The 22,027-nt window shown below is 41.5% G+C and overlaps 1 protein-coding gene across 1 annotated transcript; it reads right to left on the bottom strand.

Moving 5' to 3' along the window:
• Positions 1 to 6: 6 nt before the first annotated feature.
• On the bottom strand, positions 7 to 1,665 carry LOC124292983. The gene is made up of 3 exons (XM_046731876.1): positions 1,468 to 1,665; positions 275 to 511; positions 7 to 153 (listed from the first exon to the last, which is right to left on the bottom strand). The coding sequence occupies exons 2-3, from the start codon at positions 509 to 511 to the stop codon at positions 7 to 9; spliced, it is 384 nt and encodes a 127-aa protein (XP_046587832.1). The 5' UTR covers positions 1,468 to 1,665.
• Between the last annotated feature and the right edge of the window lie 20,362 nt (positions 1,666 to 22,027).

The raw sequence follows: 22,027 nt of genomic DNA, 5'->3' as shown, positions 1-22,027 counted from the left end.
TTTAATTCATCGGCGAAGCATATAGTCGTTGATAGCAACGGACACTGATCTGATACACCGGCTGACTGCAGTCTGACTCAAAGCCAATGCAAATTCCTGTCCTATTGCTCTTTGATAAGAACCAACTGCATAAAACCAAATGGCGCAAAGAACCTGTAGGAAGATAAAGAAAGGATCATTAATTGTGAAATTCTTTTGTGATAAGCGCACAGAATGCGCGTATGATAACATTTGCTTGTAACTCAATCGACATACTTTCAGATTATACACTTACTTGAGTTTCCACTGAAAGACCATTTGGGCGTTCACGTTGCAGATGTGGTCTCAGTTCTGTCACGAGGTCCCTCACTAAATCTTTTGAAACTCTGAACAAATTTTTGAACTGAATATCTGGTAAATTGAATAAATTCAGCTCATCGCGCAACCTCTTGTGGGTGATTCGTAACTGTAATATTTCTTCGTCCTCTTCTTCAAAGTCTGCTATATCGACGAGTAACATTACCATAGCCATCTAAAAATTCAATATTTGATACGTGAGCTATGGAAAGAAATAGAAACAGCACTTCACTGCTGTTAAGCATACCGCTATTAATGCAGAATTCACAGCACCTTATATTAATTGCCGTACACTCGACATCATTCAAATATTATATGTGTACTAAAGCCAGACACTTTAAGGGAATGTGAAACCCTATCCCCTCCTCAAATCTTAGATGCAGATTTTTTCAAAAGAGTGATGAGTTTTTGGGAATAAGAAAAATATTGGCTTACGTAAAATTTATAAACGTAGTCCGTAACATTTTGCTTTCTTCCAAAATATTAAAGCACCCATAAAAAAATTTTTAAGTATATTTTGATATCGGCTGTCGGTGTTTCACATACTTTCAAGAAGAGGCCCAATGAAGTCCCTCCTCTGCCTTTTCGCAGCGATTAGCGCGAGGGAAATGGAGCAAAAAATTCATAACATATTTTTCCCTCAAATGAATGACTAGAAACATTTAAAATAGTGAAGGCTTCTGCATCTAGCAATTAGACAAACAGCCCAACAATTTTAGTTTCCAATCCATCAAACGGTCTTTCAGAAAAATGTGTTAGTATTAATTTGAGGTTATGTCGTACTGACGCCTCGCTGTAATCGTTTCCCCCTGTGTTCTTGAGCTAATTACTCATTTACAAGTGTATCGTAATTTCTTTTCGCATCGTCCTTGTTGTATAATTTACACACATATATGTATATGATGCGCATCTTTTATTTAATAAAATTTTTGGTTTGCTCAGTTCTTAAAGTATATGGCGTAAATCGTATGTGCAGTGTACTTACATTTTAACCCTCCGTTCACAAGTATTCAACAATACAAAAGATAATGTAGCGCGAAACACGAAAGTACGGGACTCTAACCTCACTATAACACACTTTCCACAAGTAATTCAATAATAAGATACGTCACATGTTACATTTTACCTCACCTTACAACGCAATGAAAGACGCAATCCCGATTGCACGGGATCGACAGCCTGCACAATATTCTGACGCTAAATATCGTCACTGACGCAGTTACTGTACCAATTTGAGATGGTACAGAATCGCGTCGTACGCAATATATAACGCTTCCGACGCTATGTCGACTTTGCGTCGGACGCTATTCGATTGCGCCTAGTACAGAATCGACCTCCTGCTGGTTCTTCTCATATTTATCGAAGCGATCGCAGGCAGTTGTTGATGACAGGGGAACTGTTTCCTCCTGGTGCTCTACCAATATGGGTGTTCCACAGGGATCGGTTCTTGGTCCTCTTCTTTTTTCAATCTTCATCCGTGATATTGAATTGGTTTGAACTATACCCAATACCTCACTTATGCGGATGATACAGAGATTTATCTTACCTGCTACCCCAGTGATCTGGCTCGTGCTCTATCCGATCTGACTCTCGACGTGAATTATATCTTCGATTATGCTGTGGTGAATGGACTCAGGTTGAATCTTGCGAAGTGAAAGGTTATGATTTTGGGTAGTGGTGCTTACATCAATCAAATTGATTTTACGACTCTCCCTCGCATTCGAGTCGGGGGAATGAGCTTCCCAATGCCTCGCATGCACGCAACCTGGGCATCATTATGCAATCCAACCTCTCGTGGCACAAGCACATTTTGCACATTTCGTCCAAGGTGAACTTCACTCTCTTTCGCCTAAAATATAATAAGAATCTTCTTTTGAAAAAATTGCGCATCATGCTTATAACTGCACTTGTTTTTCCTCTTATTGATTATTGTTGCCTCGCCTATATCAATTTAACCGGTGAACAGAACCTGATATTGGAACGATTAATCAATAACTGTATTCGCTTCATTTTCAACGTACGTCGTGACATCCATATCTCCCCATTTCGCAATAGCTTATCTTGGATTACGGTTGTTAATCGCAGAAAGTACTTCATGGGCATCCTTATTTTCAAGCTTCTCAAATTAGATTTCTCTTCCTACATCTACGACCTCCTCTCTTTTGCTCCTACATCAGCTCGTCCAACTCGTCTCCACTCCACACTAACATTTTCCATCCCCTTGCATCGTACCTCCACATTACGTAATTCCTTCGTTCTCTCTGCATCTTATTTCTGGCATTCCCTTCCTCCTAGCATCACAACTCTGCAGTGTCTCTCCACCTTCAAGAGAGATCTGCGGACGCATTTGTTGGCTTCGCAACTTTAATATATTCGGTTGCACTCACTGCGTGCGGTTAATCGGCTTGCTGGCCACTCTCCTTTTCTTTTCTTTTTCTTTTCTTTTTTGAAGTTATACTTCTTTAGGCGCGTTATGAAAAACTGATGAGAGTGAAATTTCAGGATGCGCGCGCATCACTGTAACACAAAATTGTAACACAAAATTAACAGGATGAAGTTGCCCACTCAACCGAATTCATTAAGTCTCGAAAAAAAGCTAAATATTTATCCACATGGTTTTAGTTTTTACAGTCACAACACGTGTTTTATTTTCATACAAGCGCGAATTATATATGTGGCAATAAAATATATTCAGTAGTGATTCAAATTGAATATTTGGATTAATATTATTTACTATTTGTGAATATTAGTGAAAAAATTGTGCTAAAATACTTTTTCAAGTGCTCCAATATAATTGAGGTTAGTTATCCGTATGTATTATTTATTGATATAAATTAAAATATCATTATTAAATGTAATTAATACTAAATATTATTAAATTATCAATGTTGAGTATTTATTATTGGTTTTTTAATATTTACAAAATGAAGAAATAAATTTAATAGAACATTTAATAAAAAGTTCGTGACAAAAATTTAATAGATTATTTAAATATAATGTAAGACATCCGTTATTTGTTTTATTGTTTTTTATTACATACTTCTTTTCTTTATCATTGTGTGACAGAAGATTTTGACATGTTGTGTATTTTTTAATGATGCCAAAGAAGTATAACTTCTCACGCGCGTACATAAGTACACGCACCCATTTTTTTTTTTCTTTTATTCTTTTTCTTTTTCTTTACACTATTTTTATGTTTTATTTACACTTTTGTGCTCGCGGTTTCTCCGCATCTTGATTCTGTACGCTTTTTCTTGGTTTTCTAAGTTTTCTTAGTTTTAAGCTCTTAGGTTAAGTTTTATTACATTATATTTACTCTATTTTCATGTACGCATTGCCCACGGAGTTTTTCTCCAGGGCATAATAAAACATATTCATTCGTTCATTCATTCTCTCTCGTCACAATGACGTGTGTCAGAACGCTCCATATTCAATCGTATTGTTTGTGAAATTAAAGTAAAGCATTATAGTGGACGCAGGACCAGTCTGTGCACTTTCGTACTGTGAACATTTTGGGATATTTTGCATAAATACAGCTTGCATAATGAGGGCGGATTGAGTGTTGACTCTTTCGCCATATCCCGATGAAGTTTTATCAACTGGCAGCCGTATTACATGCAAACAGTGACAATCATTTCGGGGCTATGGGTATCTGATAGTGGCAATCAACACGGGGCGTTAGGGAACTTCGGTCACTTCATGATACTGAGTTGTCGAACCGCTGATGTAAAATGAATGATAAGAAGAAAGTAGAATACATTTGTGCAAAAGACAAGCAGCAGTTGAAAATAATTGCATGTGTGTGTGAAAAGTGTGACAAGGCATATCACCTAGCCTGTGTCAAATATCATAAAGCAAAGAACGAAAAGGGTGAAATGGTGGATTGCGAAATCAACTTTGTGACCATCCAACTAAAACAGAAAAAAAAGAGACAACAACTCCAATGGAATGCGACGGGACTCATGCGGGGTCAAACAGCGATGATGGCACATGCGGGCAGACCGAGCTAACGAAACAAGACGGCAACCGAAACAAGAGAACGAGACGAGAGGTGGGGCTTGAAGACTCATGGATAGACAGCACCGACGCCGGTGACGAGGAAGTACTAAGGCGTCTAATTCTAAACGCAATTGGGGCCGAGGTACGTCCACTATCGGATAAAATTGACGAGCTGCAAAGCGAAATTGTTAGCTTGAAACAAACTGTAAATAAATTAACAAATGAAAATGTAAAATTGCAAAATACTGATAACGTTCAAGCTAATAGTAATGGTGTTGCGTCGTATGCTGATGTCGTTCAAAATAAACGGAAAGACGTAGTGATTGTTGTAAAGCCTGTAAAGGTCGACACTGCCGCCCAAGACGGTGTCAAGAAAAAAGAGAATTTGAACAACGTGAAAGGTAATATTAATGTTAAAGATCTTGGAGTCGGAGTCAAAAATATTAAAGTGAAAAAGAAAGGAACGGTTGTTGTCACATTTAAAAATGTTAATGACAAAGAACAGTTACAAAAGGATTTTGAAGAAAAAATCGGAGAAGAGTTTAAAGTTCAAGCTCCTAAAGCTCATAAGAAATTTGTTAAAATTCTTTACATTGAGTGCGAAGAAGCGACGTTGGAAAATGAACAATTAATCAATGACATTGTCAAACAAGATAAATTGAACTAGTACTGCCAAGTAGTATGGCTATGAGAGTTCTGAGTACAAACACCTTCTTTACCGACCGAGCCGCTCCGCGCAGCCCACCGAGCCGCTCCGCGCAGCTCAGACGCAAACCCTTGAAGGTTACCCCACTCTCCTCGGGGGGCGAGAACTTTTTGACCGTCCCGCATTCTTTTCCCACGATATGACTGCTGATGTGTAACATTAACCACTCCGAATTCCTTTCCAGAAATCACTGATGTGTAACATCAACCACCCCCACATTCCTTTTCCACGTTATCAACCACGTGACATTCCAAAATTAATGGTTCCGAGAATCGTCTTTCACTTATTCGGATGTCGGTTTGATATCAACCACGTGACATTTTTTGGCTTGTAACTGCCGTGTGAACTCAACGATGAATTTTGAACGGGTTCAGACAAGACCGGAGTGCAAGGTCGGCCGATAGCCGCGGTACATTCAGAGCCAAGGATCTGCGGTGTTGGGTTACTATCGCTCAGGGAATGCTAAAAGGTGCGCGCGCATCCGTACAGCTGCCCTATAAAAAGGACGCTCATCACTGCAAACGATCATTACGTCACAACTTGTCAAGTATACGTGAGGAAAAAGCTCAAGATGGAATCTGCGAAGTGTTTGAGATTGATCGATATTATGGAATCGGCGTTCAAGATTTTGGAGAAATCGTCATCAACAGCAGAGATTCGGAAATGGTTAAAATTTGGAAGTCAAAATATTCGGTTTCTGAACAAAATTTTGCGAAAGGCTTCATCGATTGGAGAAAAGATGAGAATTATCACAACGATCGGACTCATGAAAGCGCTCACGGAAAAATTCAAACGTCTTCAGAAAACGGGTGGAGGTACGCGGAAAGTAAGAAGAAGCGATCGAGTTCACTGGGAAGATTTGGAATCAGCTTCCGAGGAGAGAATTCGAACTGGATCCATCGCCAATTTAAAGCATAAAGATGTGGAGAGATTTCTAGAAGACGCAAAGGTACTAGCTGTGACGAGACTAAAAAACGCTCTGAAGAAAGACAGGAGCTTGGATGCCAACGTTATCCTGGCTTGTAAATTTAAAGTTAGAAAAGATGATCGCACGGTGGAAGAGATCAAATTTTTTAATACGAGAAATGAAATCATCCTCCAGACAACGTATATCAACGAATGGTTCATCGAAAACGCGACGAAGCGTTTGTTGAAAAAGGTGGAAGATTTCCAGGAAAAGGATTCAGGCTGGTCGCTGACTGAAATAATCAATTTGACTGTGAATATCAACAAGTACGTGCCACTACGAGGCGGTGTCTTCACATACACACCACTACCCAAAGATATTCAAGATAAGAAGGCTGTCGTCAACATCCGTAACAGCGACTCGTATTGCTTCCTCTGGTCGGTCACCGCAGCTCTGTTCCCAACCGACAACAACAATCCCAGTAAAATTACTTCGTGTCCACATTTCAGCTCAGTGCTACAATACGACGGTTTGCATTTTCCAATGTCTTTAGACCAGATTCCAAAATTTGAGAAACTTAATAAACTTTCAATCAACGTTTATGGTATAGATAGTGCGGAAAAGCGCAGTGAAATCGTACCCATTTATTTGAGTCGAAACAAGTCTGACAAACCGGTGATTCATCTTTTGGTGATAGAAACTGAAATCACTGACGATGACGATGATAGTATGGAAAATATTGAAAAGAATGTAACACATCATTTTGCATGGATTCGAAATCTGTCTCGATTAACAAGTTCTCAAATTTCTAAACGTAATGGTCGTACTTGGTTGTGCGATAGATGTTTGACTTACTTTTATTCTGGAGAGTGTTTAACAAAGCTCGATATAAATTGCATGAATTTAAACAAAACCAAAGTTATTCTACCTACAGATGAGGAAAAAATTCTAAAATTCAAAAATTTCAAGCACAAAGAAACCGTTCCATTCTGCATTTACGCGGATCTCGAATGTTTACTGCAACCCACACATGAAAGTTTTGGGGAAAATAGAACAATTTATCAGAAGCATCTCCCGTATAGTATAGCTTACTATCTGCATTGCGCGTTTGACGATTCGCTTTCAAAATTCAAAATTAATCGCGGAGAGACTTGCGTTCAATGGTTTGTGAACGAGTTAGCGGAATTGGCACATTCGTGAGAGAGATACTACAAGACTGTTGTACCGATGGAACCGCTCAATTTCAATCAAATCAACGAATTTCACTGAACAACAGTGTATCACATTTGTGAAAAACCGTTTACACTCACAGACGTGAAACATCGTGATCACTGCCATTTTACGGGAAAGTACCGTGGTGCTGCTCACCGAGGTTGCAATCTAAATTACCAAAATTCGCACATTATCCCAGTGATATTCCACAATCTGTCGGGTTACGATTCACATTTTCTGATCAAAGCACTGGCTACATCGTTCGAGGGCAGAATTGAGCTTCTACCCGTGAACAAAGAAAAGTACATTTCTTTGACAAAATATGTCGAGGGGACAGATATAAAGTTTAGATTCGTGGATTCGTACCGCTTCATGCCCAGTAGTCTTAAGAAATTAGCAACGTATCTCGGTGATGATCAGAAATCAATCACACGAAAATTTTATCGTAGCTCAGATAAATTTCAGTTATTGACCAGAAAAGGAGTGTTCCCGTACGAATACATAGACAGTTGGGAGAAGCTCGAGGACACACGGCTACCATCCAAACAACAATTTTACTCGAAATTAAATGATCGGGATATATCAGACGACGACTATGCACATGCATGTAAAGTTTGGCAAAATTTTAACGTTCAAACTTTGGGAGAATATTCGGACTTGTATTTACAGACGGACGTGTTTTTACTGGCCGACGTTTTTCAAAACTTTCGACAGAGCTGTTGGACGACGTACAAACTGGACCCGTTACATGACTACACAGCGCCCGGTCTGTCGTTTGATGCAATGTTAAAATGTACAGGCATCAAACTCGAGCTTCCCACCGACATAGACATGGTTATGTTTATCGAAAAGGGTATTCGAGGTGGTGTGTCACAGTGTTCGAACAGATACGCAAAGGCCAACAATAGATGTATGGGAGAGGAATTCGATCCTGAGGTCGAAGAATCTTATCTCATGTACTTTGACGTTAATAATTTGTACGGTGCTGCTATGAGCTTTGCTCTGCCATACAGTTCCTTCGAATGGTTATCAGACTTCGGACAATGCGACGTTCTTACCATCTTGGACGATGCGGAGTTTGGTTACATACGGAAGGTGGATTTGGAATATCCTGAGGAACTGCATGAAATTCATAAGGATTTACCACTGTGTCCGGAGCACTACATACCTCCGATCTCGAATAGTAAGCAACCGAAATTGACGCCCACGCTATTTTCCAAGAAAAACTACGTTGTTCACTATAGCGTTTTGGAACAATGCTTACAATTAGGCTTAAAATTACTCAAAATACACAGAGTTCTCAAATTCAGACAAACCCCGTGGCTCAAAAAATATACAGATTTGAATACCGATTTGCGCAAACAATCTCACAACGAATTCGAGAAAAATTTTTACAAACTGATGAACAACGCAGTTTTTGGCAAAACAATGGAAAATGTTAGGAAGTATAGAGATGTCAGACTGATCACGAAATGGGATGGAAGTACGGTGCTGGAGCTACCATAGCCAAACCCAATTTTCACAGCTGCACCGTTTTCGACAAAGATATAATTATCGTTGAAATGAGTGAGACGAAAGTCAAGTTGAATAAACCATTGTATGCAGGTTTCTCCATCATGGATCTGGCTAAAACATATATCTACGATTTTCATTACAATTACATTAAGCAGAAATTCGGCAACCGAGCAAGATTAATGTACACGGATACCGACAGTTTGATTTACAATTTTACCGTCCACGACATATACGAACACATGAAGGAGGACTTGCACAAATTCGATACGTCTGATTATCCGCTTGACAACGTTTACGGAATACCTCGAGCAAACAAAAAAGTTCTCGGCTTGATGGAAGATGAGAATAATGGAAAAATAATGCTGGAATTTGTAGGATTAAGAGCTAAACTGTACGCATTCCGAGTCTTGGGAGATGAGAAAGACAATAAACGTGCCAAAGGTGTCAAAGGATCAGCGTTGAGAAAAATAACTTTCAACGATTATTTGGAATGTGTTTTGAACCGTGAAAATCTATCCTCAAATCAGCATTTGATATTGAGTCGAAAGCACGAGGTATACACCGTAGAACAGCAGAAAGTAGCACTGAGCTGGAATGACGACAAGCGGATCGTGTTTCAGAATACAACCGACACGCTTCCGTAGGGCTACAAGCCTACACCTTAGCTTTGTAATTTATAACTGTACCATGTCTGTCGATTGTCTAAAAAATAAAGATGCATACTTGTTGTGTGTCGGATATAAAATAAAGAGGGACGTACGTTTTTACAAAGAATTCATTTATTCAAAAGTTACATGTCCGATTCGTTTATCCAACTGTTGTGTGTATTGTCAAAACCTAACCATTTAACGTATATTTTTCTTCCGCGCTTCTTGAGCACCTTCTCCACCAGATAGATATCCGGATGCTCAACCTTGAGGAGCTCTTGTTCGTAGAAACCACCAGCGATGGGTTGATCTCGGTAGTCTTTGAGCATGTACGTCACAGGATGAGTATTTTCCACTCGACATATCGTGAATATTTCAGTCGCTCAATTGGGAGTGTAACCTTTCTCGAAGACATTTTTGAATTTCCTGATTCGAATTTTGTCGCCGGATTTGAACTTTGCCGATACGGTAGGTATCGCTCGAAGCCCTCCGTACGCCTGACGTAATAACAGCCTCTCGTTTGCAACGGTGACATCCGACGGTTTCATTCTTATGGTTCGGTGTTTGACGTTGTTGTAAGCCGAAACCAAATCGGATAAGATATCGAGTCACTTGTAGCTTTCTTGCATGCTGAACCGTGTCCACATTTTACCTTTCAGCGTGCGATTGAAACGTTCACAGATCGAAGCCTTCAAATTACTGTACGTGGAGTAAAGTTTGATTCCGTAGCGTGTCATAAGCGATTCGAATTTCGCGTTGTAAAATTCCGTTCCTCTGTCGACGTGTAAATTTTTCGGTACCCGTCCTTGGACAAGCACAGATTCCATTGCCTTCGTAACATCATCTCCAGACTTGCTCTCTATCGGTATAGCCCACGCATACTTTGAAAAGATATCAATGACTGTGAGCATGTACTTGTAGCCTTTGTTCTGTCCAGCGTACGACGTCATATCAACAAGATCCGCCTGCCAGGTCTCGTCGATGCCGCGCACGTCTACACGTCGACGCGGGTAATTCCGGCGTGCAGGCTTATGCAGTTCCGTCACCAGTTGTTGCTTTCTCTCGTTCATATTCCAACGCTATTGGTCTGGTGTCCAATTTGGAAATGATTTCCGCGTTTCGAATCGACAAGTCTCTGTCTGTTTTAAAGTCTGTGTAGAAGGTATCCAAGGCTTTCTTCGTGGTGATCTCCAAAGCTTTGATCATTTCATCGGGGTTGTCGATTTGTTTTTGCAGCACGTTGAATTTTCGTCTCAAGGTTTTTAAAGTTACGGCATTGTTCGGCTCTGCGGGATCTGCGACGTTGCACAGTCTCTTGTTCCGTATATCGTAATGCCCGTCCGCTGTTATTTAAAACTCGATACCCGTAGGACCGCGAGTGCTCGCGGTCGTGTTTTTATTCAGCTGACGTCCAAACACGTCGACGCTCATCTCGGTAATGAATGCAAAAATGACGGGAGCTGCTTAATAAATGATTCCTGCTTCGCGCAGCTCTTCGATAATGGAGATTGTTTCGTTATTGTGACTCGGATTTCCCGCTGCCTGAGATGCCAGGAGTGAACGAAGACGCTCCACTAACTCGTTTGGATCATCCCAGAAGACGTATTCCGCTTCAACACCTTGTCAAGTGATCATAGCTTGCGGAAGTAGACCTTTACCCTTTCGGCGAGGTGATGGGGAATAATCCAATAATTCGGCAATGACATTTTCAAATTTGTAACCGTTATCGTTCCGAACAGCCCCATCGGATGAGTAATACTTCTTATGCGCGTTCGTTGCGAGGATTATGTTTTTAAAATTTTCCCGATCTCCGGCGCTCACAGAAGAACCGTCAGGCTTTTTTTTGAACAAAAGTTCCAGCAAACCCTTCGATTTCGGGTAACGCGTGTCGCCTATACGAACGTGGTCACTCTCAAAAGATATCAACGAATCACCAATCATTAGTCCGTTTGAGAGGTTGCGTACACCGTACACGTTGGCCAATTCGCCTTTTGTCTTCGCATCTCTCATCAGTGCAAAATACTCGTCCTCGTCTTTCTCGACCGGTGTTTCTATGATTGTTTCATCCCCCGCCGAAGCAAAGGAATCGTCCATTTCCGAGACAGTTTCATTTTTCGTTTCATTTTTCATCTGCTTTATTTCTTCTTTAATTTCTTCCACCTCTTGTTTGACAGGTTTGGTATCTTTTGTAACATTTACCAGTTCTTGCGACGGACTCACTACTGGTTTGAAAACGTCACTCAATTTCTGAGTCGTAGATTCCCTGCCCGACTTGAGCAATCTGTGTTTTCGACGGATCGCAGCACTTGCTTGAGCGATCTGATGTAGGACATCTTTTTGCTTGGAAATTTCAGAGCTCCGCATGTTGACGCAACTGAGTCTGCAACGCTACTGCGTCTCTCGCTCGAAAACGCTAGATTTTATTCCTTTTCCAGGCTAACAAAAGAATCGAATCTCCTCCTGTATCGTCCTTCGTTGAGCTCACTGTCTCTGTCGATCACCAGAAACCCATATTTGTCACTGTTCCAGCATGCCGCACACAAGTCTTTAAACTCTGTGTAAGACATATCGGTGTTTACATGTTCGTTGTATACGTGTCTCAGGTTCATATCGTCTTGTTTGAATAACACGAGTAAGTTTATGTTGTCGCGCACGAGATGTTTGGGAATACGCGCGTACGTCTGACAGAGATAGAAACAGTCAACGTCGTGATGTCTACCCATGCAAAAGTAGGCTCTAATATTGTCCTGCTTCTCGCACGCTACATCGTCAAATATGATTATTGAGTTGGGCCGTGCTTCTTCCGGTGGAATCACTTGCTCACGCTCGGTAAACGCAAAATACTCCGTATTCTCAACATGGTCCAGCAATTGCTTCAACAATTGGTATTTAGGTTGGTTGAGAGATTTCGAGTAGATGTAGATATTTTCAAATCTGAGTCCGTCGGGATGGGTTATAAGTGTGAGCAACGCATTAGTTTTACCACAATTCGACGGTCCACAGAATATTGCACGTACACTATTCGGGAGTAATTCACCGTGCCGTTTGTGCCTTTTGACATTTTGCTCCGAAAGTTTGTCAAAATTCATCACGGGAAACTTGGTAGGTTGTTTCTCGAACCGCATCTCGGACATGACTGATCGGATTTGCTGTAAATACCCCGTTTTGAAGCACTTTTCTTCAGTCAACGCACGAACATAATCGCGTACAGAGGTAAAACAAGCAGCAGCAGGCGGCAACATCGTGGCAAGGGTCTTGTGAATAAAATCATCAACAATCTTCCGATCAAGTTGCATGTTCCCGGTTACCAGTACTGCGGTCCTAGTACGAAGTTGACGAAAAGACTCGCGAGAGGCGATTCCGGTATCAATCCTCTCGATGCAGCGTGTAAGGAATACGATATAGCGTATTCGAAAAATCGTGAGAACCTTGAGGTTAGAAACGGGGCTGATAGGGTGTAGGCTGAGAAAGCTTGGAAACGGGTTCTCGCAAAGGACGCAAATTTGGGTGAGAAGGCAGCCGCTTGGGCAATAGCTAATACAATGAAAGTAAAATCAAAACTCGGAATGGGAATTCGAGAGTAAAAAAATGTGACCTTGGGAAAAATTGTAAATGCTGAAAAACGTTCTATGGTTCCAAGCAACGATGCAAAAGTAGCTATCGAATCTGCGCTGAAGGGAGCTGAGAACGCCGTTAAAAAAGCGGGTGGTAAATGTAAAGTGCAAACACCTCGCGTCTTACCGGTACCTTCAAAAGTCGGTGGTTTTCTACCGTTTCTGATTCCTATTTTTGGCGGTCTCAGCGCTACGGGTGCGTTAGCCGGTGGTGCGGCAGGTACAGCAAAAGCTGTGAACGATGTGAGCGCGGCTAAACGAGAATTGGAGGAAAGCAAACGACACAACAAAACTATGGAAGCTATCGCGTTGGGCAAAGGGCTTCATATGAAACCGTACAAAACAGGTCTTGGTCTCCATCTTTCATAAAACTAGATGCGATGCTACCACGTCGAGCGTTGACTGATTGGGACTTGTTGAAATGTGCAAAAATCTTTAAGGTTCCGCATTTCCGCGGTGTTTTCATGCGAAAGGAAATGCCCGGAAACGGCCCACGAAAAGACGAGTCAGCTATAATCAACCTAGACGACAAAGACGGTCCGGGAACACACTGGGTTGCATACAAGAAACGCGACAATAATATCGATTACTTTGACAGTTTCGGCAACCTTCAACCACCCTCAGACCTCATAAAATACCTCGGCGTTGGTAGCGTCAAATACAATCATGAAAGGTACCAGGATTATGATACATTTGAATGCGGACACTTGTGTCTGAAATTTCTAAGTGGTGAGCTGTATAAACATGGTGCGTGATTCGTCAAAGTCAGTCTACCACTGGCAGTCATGGATGATTCGTTAACGTTAACGATTTCGGGAACCTCTTCGATACTCGAGGCACAATATTTCCCACTGATCGAACTTGCTCGTGATAAAAGTTATGCTCTTGGCTTGGTAGAATTGTTAACCTTTAATTTGATTCCCAACGTTGATATCGGTCACAATAAAATTCACGTAGATGACAAAGTGATCACCATACCTACCGGCAGCTACGAGATCGAGGACATAGAAAAGTATCTTCAAAACGTGCTAAGAAATACTGATATCAGGCTCGCCATCAAACCCAACCATAATACATTACGCAGCGAAATCACATGCAACCACACGATTAACTTTGAGCCGAATGATTCCATTGCTCAACTTTTGGGATTCACACCACGTGTATTGGAGGTTGATAAAACTCACGAATCAGACGTGCCTGTAACTATACTCAAGGTCAACGCGTTGCGAGTCGAGTGTAGCATTACAACGGTCGCCTACGTCAATGGACACAAAGTACACACTATTCACGAGTTTTTCCCGACCGTCCCACCAGGATATAAGATCGTGGAAGTACCTTCGCACGTCATTTACCTTCCGATCACCGTCAAGACCATAGATCACGTTCAGCTCCGGTTAGTGGATCAAGACGGAGACCTGGTCAATTCTCGTGGAGAAGTTATTACTGTGAGACTACACATCAAATCGCAATAAACGATGGGAATTGTATATAACAGACTGTCAAAGAGTAGGTATATCAGTAAGTCGACATGCCCCGATCAAGTCAGTCGTCGATCGATTCCCGAACCGCTAACACCTCGAAACGTGGAGTTCCTGATAGCTCTGGGTCTGAAACTGACACCTTTTGGAAGAGGAATTTCCGACAAATAAAAATCCGATTTTGCTTTTTTATCATCTGCTACGTACCATGGAGGAGGAAATCTTGAGCATTCAAACACCAGTCGTCTTTGACGAATCCGTTACGCATTACGAGATTCACGCTCACAAACCTTACGCCTCGTCAACTTTCAACAACAGCGATGAAATTCGAATCACCGTTCAGCATCAGGATTTATGCATATTACCCAGTAAAAGTTCGGTACATATCCACGGACGACTCCTAAAACCTGATGGTACAGCTACTGTGAACACAGCTCGTGAACAACGCGATCTGTCATCTGTTTGAAGAAATTCGTTACGAAATTAACGCAGTTGAGATTGATAGAAGCAAGAACGTTGGCTTGATAAGTCTCATGAAGGGTTACGCTTCCCTGCACCCTGGTCAGACTTGGCTGATGGAGAACGCTGGATGGCTCGATGTGGAAGAGAAGAAAAAATTAACCGATGCCGATGATAACTTTGACCTACTGTTACCGCTCAGCATGATATTGGGTTTCGCTGAAGACTACCGCAAGATCGTTGTCAACGCTAAACATAAGTTAATTTTGACGAGATCAAAAACTGACGTCAACGCAATCATGCAGACTCAAGAGGAGGAATTCAAAATCACGATCAATGCAGTGGAATGGCTAATACCGTATTTGAAACTCGCGGATCAGAAAAAAGTTGACCTACTAAATTTCATTCAGAGAGATCCGCCTATTTTGATGAGCTTCCGCAGTTGGGAATTGTACGAATATCCCTTACTTCCCACAACATCGAAACACGTTCGGACTGTGAAAACCTCCACTCAGCTTGAAAAACCTCGATACGTCATTTTGAGTTTCCAAACAAGTAGAAAGAACGAGACCGGCAAGAACGCAAGTCATTTCGATCATTGCAATATCACGGACGTCAAGCTATTTTTAAACTCTCAATCTTATCCGTACGGTAACCTGAACCTCAACATGAGTCGTAATCTGTACGCGCTCCTGTACGAGATGTACGCAAACTTCCAAGCTCTCTACTACGACAAGAACCCCGAGCCGTTGCTGACAAAGAGTGAATTCCTTCGAGACGTCCCCTTATTCGTTATCGACTGTTCAAAACAAAACGAATCTTTGAAGTACGGACCTGTCGACATCCGTCTTGAATTTGAAGCTAAAGCCAACTTTCCCGCTGAAACATCGGCGTACTGCTTGATCGTTCACGATCGTATTGTCGAATACAACCCGCTCAGTGGTGGGGTGAAAAAGTTGGTATAAAAGCTGACCCGTTCCCACCATCTCGCACAGTTCAAAGATGGAGCTTATCGTTGACATACAAGGCTTTCGTAGACCTTTCAACAATACCTTCACATTAAAAGAATTGGCTATAATTTCAATCTACTCGGAAGCATCTCCATCAGTGTTTTCCTTCAAGCCACCTTACAAATGGAATTTACTGGACGTCAAATACAAAAGCCAAAATTCTTGGTTAGAACGCGATTTTCACGGCTTACCTTGGAGCTGTGGAACCATACCTTTTGAGGAAGTTGAGTGGACCATTGAAGACAGGCTGTGCAAAGCTGAAACCGTGTACGTAAAAGGAGAAGAAAAACGAGATTGGTTGCTCAAAATCGTTCCGAAAGTTCAAATCATCGATATGCTGGACTTTGACTGCCCGTCGCTTCAAACCTTGCAAAAAACTTCAGGTGCGTCTCTAAGATGCGACGTTCATACAATACCCAACGCAATCTGTGCAGCACAAAAGGTTTGCATACTTCAAAATTGGCTACAAAATCATCGTACTGTTCGGATGGCGAGGGTGTACGATTTGTGTTACTGCGCAGAAGTGTCTACAAGAACGGTCCCGCATTCCTGGCGAATATATCACCCTGGTTATAATGCTGTTAAATAGAATTATTGTACTATTTTTGTGAAGTAATTGTCAACCGTACTCTAAAAATTGTACTCAATAAAACTGTTTTTTAAAGAATGTTCATGAAATAATTTTACACCTTCACCTTAGCTCTTAAGGGAGAATTTTTTTCAATACGAAGCTTATGTAAGATTCGACCTTGCTCTCCATCCTTGACCGAGCTGTACTCAAACCGAGTTATGTTCTGCATTCCTAGAGCGATAGTAACCCAACACCGCAGATCCTTGGCTCTGAATGTACCGCAGCTATCGGCCGACCTTGCACTCTGGTCTTGTCTGAACCCGTCCAAATACTCATCGCAGAGTTCACATTACATGACGCAGCTCGAAACCCTCCATCATTGCTTAGTGGTGTTCGGAGTAGCATTTTCTTAGATTTTGAGACTTAATTCGAGATACAATTACAAGGTACAAAACGTACGTAGGATTAAAGGTATACAAGATGGATAAATGAAAAAATATTCATAATTTCAATCTTTTTTTTGTTTATTGAACGTAAGACTTACACAGAACATTGGATATTCGAATGCGATACTCGGATTATACGTATACGAATTCAAGTTGACCGTACGGTCCGCCAAGATAGCGTAGATGCAACCGTATCTCCTTACTGGCTGTCGTCACCTTCTGGGACAAATCTTCATTTTTTTGGAGGGCCTTGGTCAGTCGGTTGGGCAGAAAAATCGTGAAAGATTCATCCAAGTCCAGAACGATTTTGTCACCAAATTTCGTTTTAACCCGACGAACGCCACTGACCCGGTATTCGAAGTATACTTCGAGGTCCGAAAGCTTTTTCAAGGGCAGAAATGTCTCCAGGCGAGCGACTTCGTTCAATTTTGAAAAGTCCGTGATCGTTACGGTCGAGTTGTATGTGCTCGAAATCTCCTGTGAGTTGATTGAGGTCAGATCTGATTTTCAGCAGATGTTTTACTTCTCCAATATTCTTGAGGAGCAGTTCTAGTCGTTTCTTCAATTCACGTTGTTGTTCCAGAGCACTTCTCATTTGCAAGAAGAACAGCTTCACACTGGCGATGAAGTTTTCACTTTTCCCTTATATAACATTCCCCCACCACATAATTTGAAATTTGGTGGAGGGTAAGGAATGTCACGTGGCTGATATCAAATACGTATGTTTGTGTATGCGCGCGCACCTTTTAGCATTCCAACAGCGATGGTAACACAACACCGCAGATCCATGGCTTTGAATGTACTGCGGCTATCGGTCGACCTTGAATATCAAACCGACATCCGAGTGAATAAAAAACAATTCTTCGAACTATTAATCTTGGAACGTCACGTGGTTGATAAGGAGGGAAAGGAATGTGGGGGTGGTTGATGTTACACATCAGTGATATTGGGAAAGGAATTCGGAGTGGTTAATGTTACACATCAGCAGTCATATCGTGGGAAAAGAATGCGGGACGGTAAAAAAGTTCTCGCCCCCCGCTGCGACCTCTACCGTTGGCAGGCGAGCACTACAGACCTCCGATACGGCAGACTGTGACGTCATCGCGGGATTTTGACCTTCGACCGATACAACTGTCGGTAAGGTTGCACGGTTTTGACCTCAAGCCGGTACGCCAGACTGTGACGTCATCGCGAAAATGGCTTTGAGTCTGGGCTACGCGGAGCGGAAAAGGGTTTGAGTCTGGGCTGCGCGGAGCGCCTCGGTGGGCTGCGCGGAGCGGCTCGGTCGGTAAAGAAGGTGTTTGTACTCAGAACTCTCATAGCTATACCACTACTGTAATATTTGTATGTGATCTCCAGGAGTGGGAGACATGGAGAGAGCGTGGCATCAGCTTTGAGAGCGAGCCAGTTACCATATCGAGACGTAATAATAAACACCGTTATACTCGATACCTGGTCTTGTGATTTCTCACCTCCCAAACCATACAGAAACGAGCCGAGCACTCTACAAAATTATCTAAGACAACGATAGTTTGACAGAGATGAGTCCAACCGGGAAATGCAAACACGAAGCAATGCCGGAGAATATTTGTTACGTAGTAAAAAGTAATTACGCATTACTCAATGTAAATTCAATGCATTATAAAACGGACGCAGCATTATTGTGATTGGTGTATTTTTTCAGAGATCACGAGTGCACCAACTCGACATACAAGTTTGAATTTCTGAATCGACGTAATCTGAGATACTGTATTCGTGCGTGTATACATAATTATTTTTAATTATCCAATTTACTCATTTATTCATTTATTCATTCATTGATTCATTCATTGATTCATTCATTTATTTCCTAATTTATTTATTCATTTGTTTATTTATTTATTTATCTATTTATTTTTTTTGCGTATGGCCAAATCGGTGGGGAAATCCTTTATGGACCATCCTGGGTAGGGTACCGTTACTCCCAGAAGTGTGAGACTCACCTTACGGAATACCCACTAAAACCACCTCCAAAAACCGTTCCTTGCTGTCGTCCACACCCGGAACGGAACTGTCGTCGTACCTGTTTTTGAGAGTTAAGTATCACGATTAGAACAATACGAGGCACATATTTTGATAAAATTAAATCTAACAAACGGATGTGAACCAGACTTTTCACCATTTTTGTGACATCATTCTCGCATTACAGAAACGCTGAAACTCAGGATTATTTGCAATAAGATTCATTAGAGTTTAGTAGTATTCGATACGAGCCTTTAGTAAAAAGAAACTGATCTTGCGTTTCATTTCTGGTCTCGTTCTGTGTTATCGTCCGCGAAAAGCCATTCCTTGCTGTCGTCCACACCATACGGAACTGTTGTCGTATCTGTTTTTGAGAATCAAATATGAGGATTAGAAAAATACGAGGCACATGTTTTAATAAAATTAGATTGAACATTTTTGAAACTACAGATGCAGTTTGACGTGCATTAAATCAAACGAATGTGCACTCGACTTTTCACGATTTTCGTGACACCATTCTCGCATTACAGAAACGCTGAAGCTCAAATTTATTCGCAATAAGAATCAATCGTTAGAGTTTTGTAGTGTTTAATATGAGAGTTTAATAAAACGAAACTTATCTTGCCTTTCACGTCTGATTTTGCCAGCTCTTCGTATCCGCCGATAGCCATACCTTGCTTATCCTCGAGACCCCACGGGACTATCGTCTTACCTATTTTCAACATTAAACAGCACAATAAGAAAAATACGAGGTGCCTTTTTGATGATAACGATTCCTATGTTATTCAAACATCAGATACAATTTTGTGTGCGGTAGCAAACAAAAAGAGTTTTGACGTCCCACCACTTCTGTTATATTATTTTCACGCATCTAAGGCTTTTTTTTTAACCCTCTGAATAACAATAATAATAATTCATGACAGTTTCGCCTTGTCAATCATTGAAGATTTGTAAAAAGAATCATATCTCACATTTCATTCCTGGTTCCGTTGCCTGAGGAGATGCTCGATGTGCCCTCCGTTCTGCTGAACAGTGAGTGCGAGCCGTTTCCGGATCGACCCTCGCACCCGTTGCATCTCCCTAACAGGATTAGCGGCACACGCTTCGGCGATGCGGTGGCGCATGTCGTGTTTCGTAGACGATTTCCTTGATTCTGCTCCAGAACCAGAAATCACACACGGTAAGATGTGGTGAGCGCGCTGGCCACCTAACCGCATCTCTCGTACCGATCCATCGCTCCGGGAACATGGTGTCTAGGATTGCCTTGTTCGCGTTACTGTTGTGGGCAGGGGCCCCGTTCTGCTGCCACCTAATCTGGTCCATACGGATGAGTTTTCCGTCCATCAGGCGGGTTAGTTCCTCGGTGAGTACGGCCCTGTACTTGGCAGACGTCAGATTTCCGTCGAGGAAAATGCGCCCGAGGATCCTGTCCTGTAGTACTCCAACCCAGACGTGGAGCTTCCAACAGTGCTGGTTGTCCTGTTCGACGATCCAGTGTGGGTTTTCCGGAGCCCACCAACGACAGTTCTGCTTGTTGACGAGCTCGAGGTTCGTGAACAGCGCTTCGTCCGTGAAGCACACGTTCCTGAAGAAATCGGGATCCTCCTGCAGACGCTCCAGTCCCCAGCGAGAGTACGTCAGTCTTCGTTCGGCATCACCTGTGCACAGCTTTTGCACCGGCTGGTACTTGAACGGACGGTTCAGCTCATATGCGATTTTTCTCACAGATTCTCGTGGAACCTCTGTAAGGAATTAATTACTTCTTTTAGAAGGTACGAAGAGACAATTATCGCATTAACCCCTAAATATAAGTTGAATTTGTGTCCAGAAGTCTCGTGTAATTGTCTCATCTCTAATAAATCTCACCCAATAGAACGAGGTATGACTTGGTAATAAAATTTCGCATCAAACCGACGGGGAAATATCTCGCTGAACTGACGAGTCAATGGATTTTCGGCTTAATTACAATTCACCTGAATCAATGTAAAATAACTTAATTAATGAGAATTAACTGAATTATTAAATTTAACTGAAATATTGAGAATTAACTGAGACACAACTGGATTATGGAAAATCAATCAAGTATATTCGAATTACTTTGGGTTCATGCCAGAATTATGTGTTAACAGAGAGTAAAAATTAAATAAAAATGTGAAATAAAGTAGAATTAAGAAAAATAATTTGAATTAATTGGAAATACGAAAGAATGATTTCAAAACTTTCCAACCTCACTTGAATTAGCGTGAATTATCAAGAATTGAAATTTATGAATTGAAACGAATCAAGTTGAATTAAATGAATCTACCTCACTCAAGAGAATTGATTTCAAATAAGAAAATTGAGTTAACTGCATTAATTTATTCAGATTAATTCAACTCAAACGATTACCGTGTCACTCAAATCTCGAATTATTTCCCCATCGCATGAAACGAACAGTTCAGGTTGCCCGCGCACCATTTATTTTAATGTGAATAACTAAAATACGGTTCATTCTGGTCAGTTGGAAATTTCTGGAGACGCCGGAAGCAATATTTAAAAAATCATCTAATCACGGGCTCAGTCCGAAATTGATGAAAACACGAAATTGAATTTTTTAGTGTTCTCACAGATCCTTGAAAAGGTTTGGATATTCTTCACCCCGAAGCGGATACACGGAAAAATGTTGCACAGCAATTGGTAATTTTATAGATACTATCGTGTTAACAAAATTCATGAAAACTAATAATAGAGAGTGTTGAAATTAGCGAATTTGGCACGGAATTCCCCATACGTACATCTCAGAATAAATCAAATTGAGAAAAAATATAGCAAAGAAAGAAGAAACATACGCAGTGTCCTCGTGAGGCATCTGAGACTCTGTCTTCCGTTTTCCTGGACGGCGTGTTCCACCGTTGCTCGAACAGGGCCATCCCGCACCGGCTTGATGCGCTGCTCTCGTCCCCGCTTCTGTACGCGATGCTCCTGCTCCGTTGCCGCCAGCCTAGAGATGAAGTTTCGCATACGCGAATCATACATTGTTTCTCATTTTCATAAGCATCGGTTTCTTACAGGAAAAAAATTGACGTAGCTGACAGTTATGTCGCATGAATGTTTAAAATATATTATTCAGGGCAATGCGCGCAAGCT

This window comes from Neodiprion lecontei, chromosome 2, assembly GCF_021901455.1.
Source record: "Neodiprion lecontei isolate iyNeoLeco1 chromosome 2, iyNeoLeco1.1, whole genome shotgun sequence".
NCBI classification, from domain to species: domain Eukaryota; kingdom Metazoa; phylum Arthropoda; class Insecta; order Hymenoptera; family Diprionidae; genus Neodiprion; species Neodiprion lecontei.
Note: the sequence above shows the minus strand (reverse complement) of the source record. Positions and strands in the feature narration are given on the sequence as shown.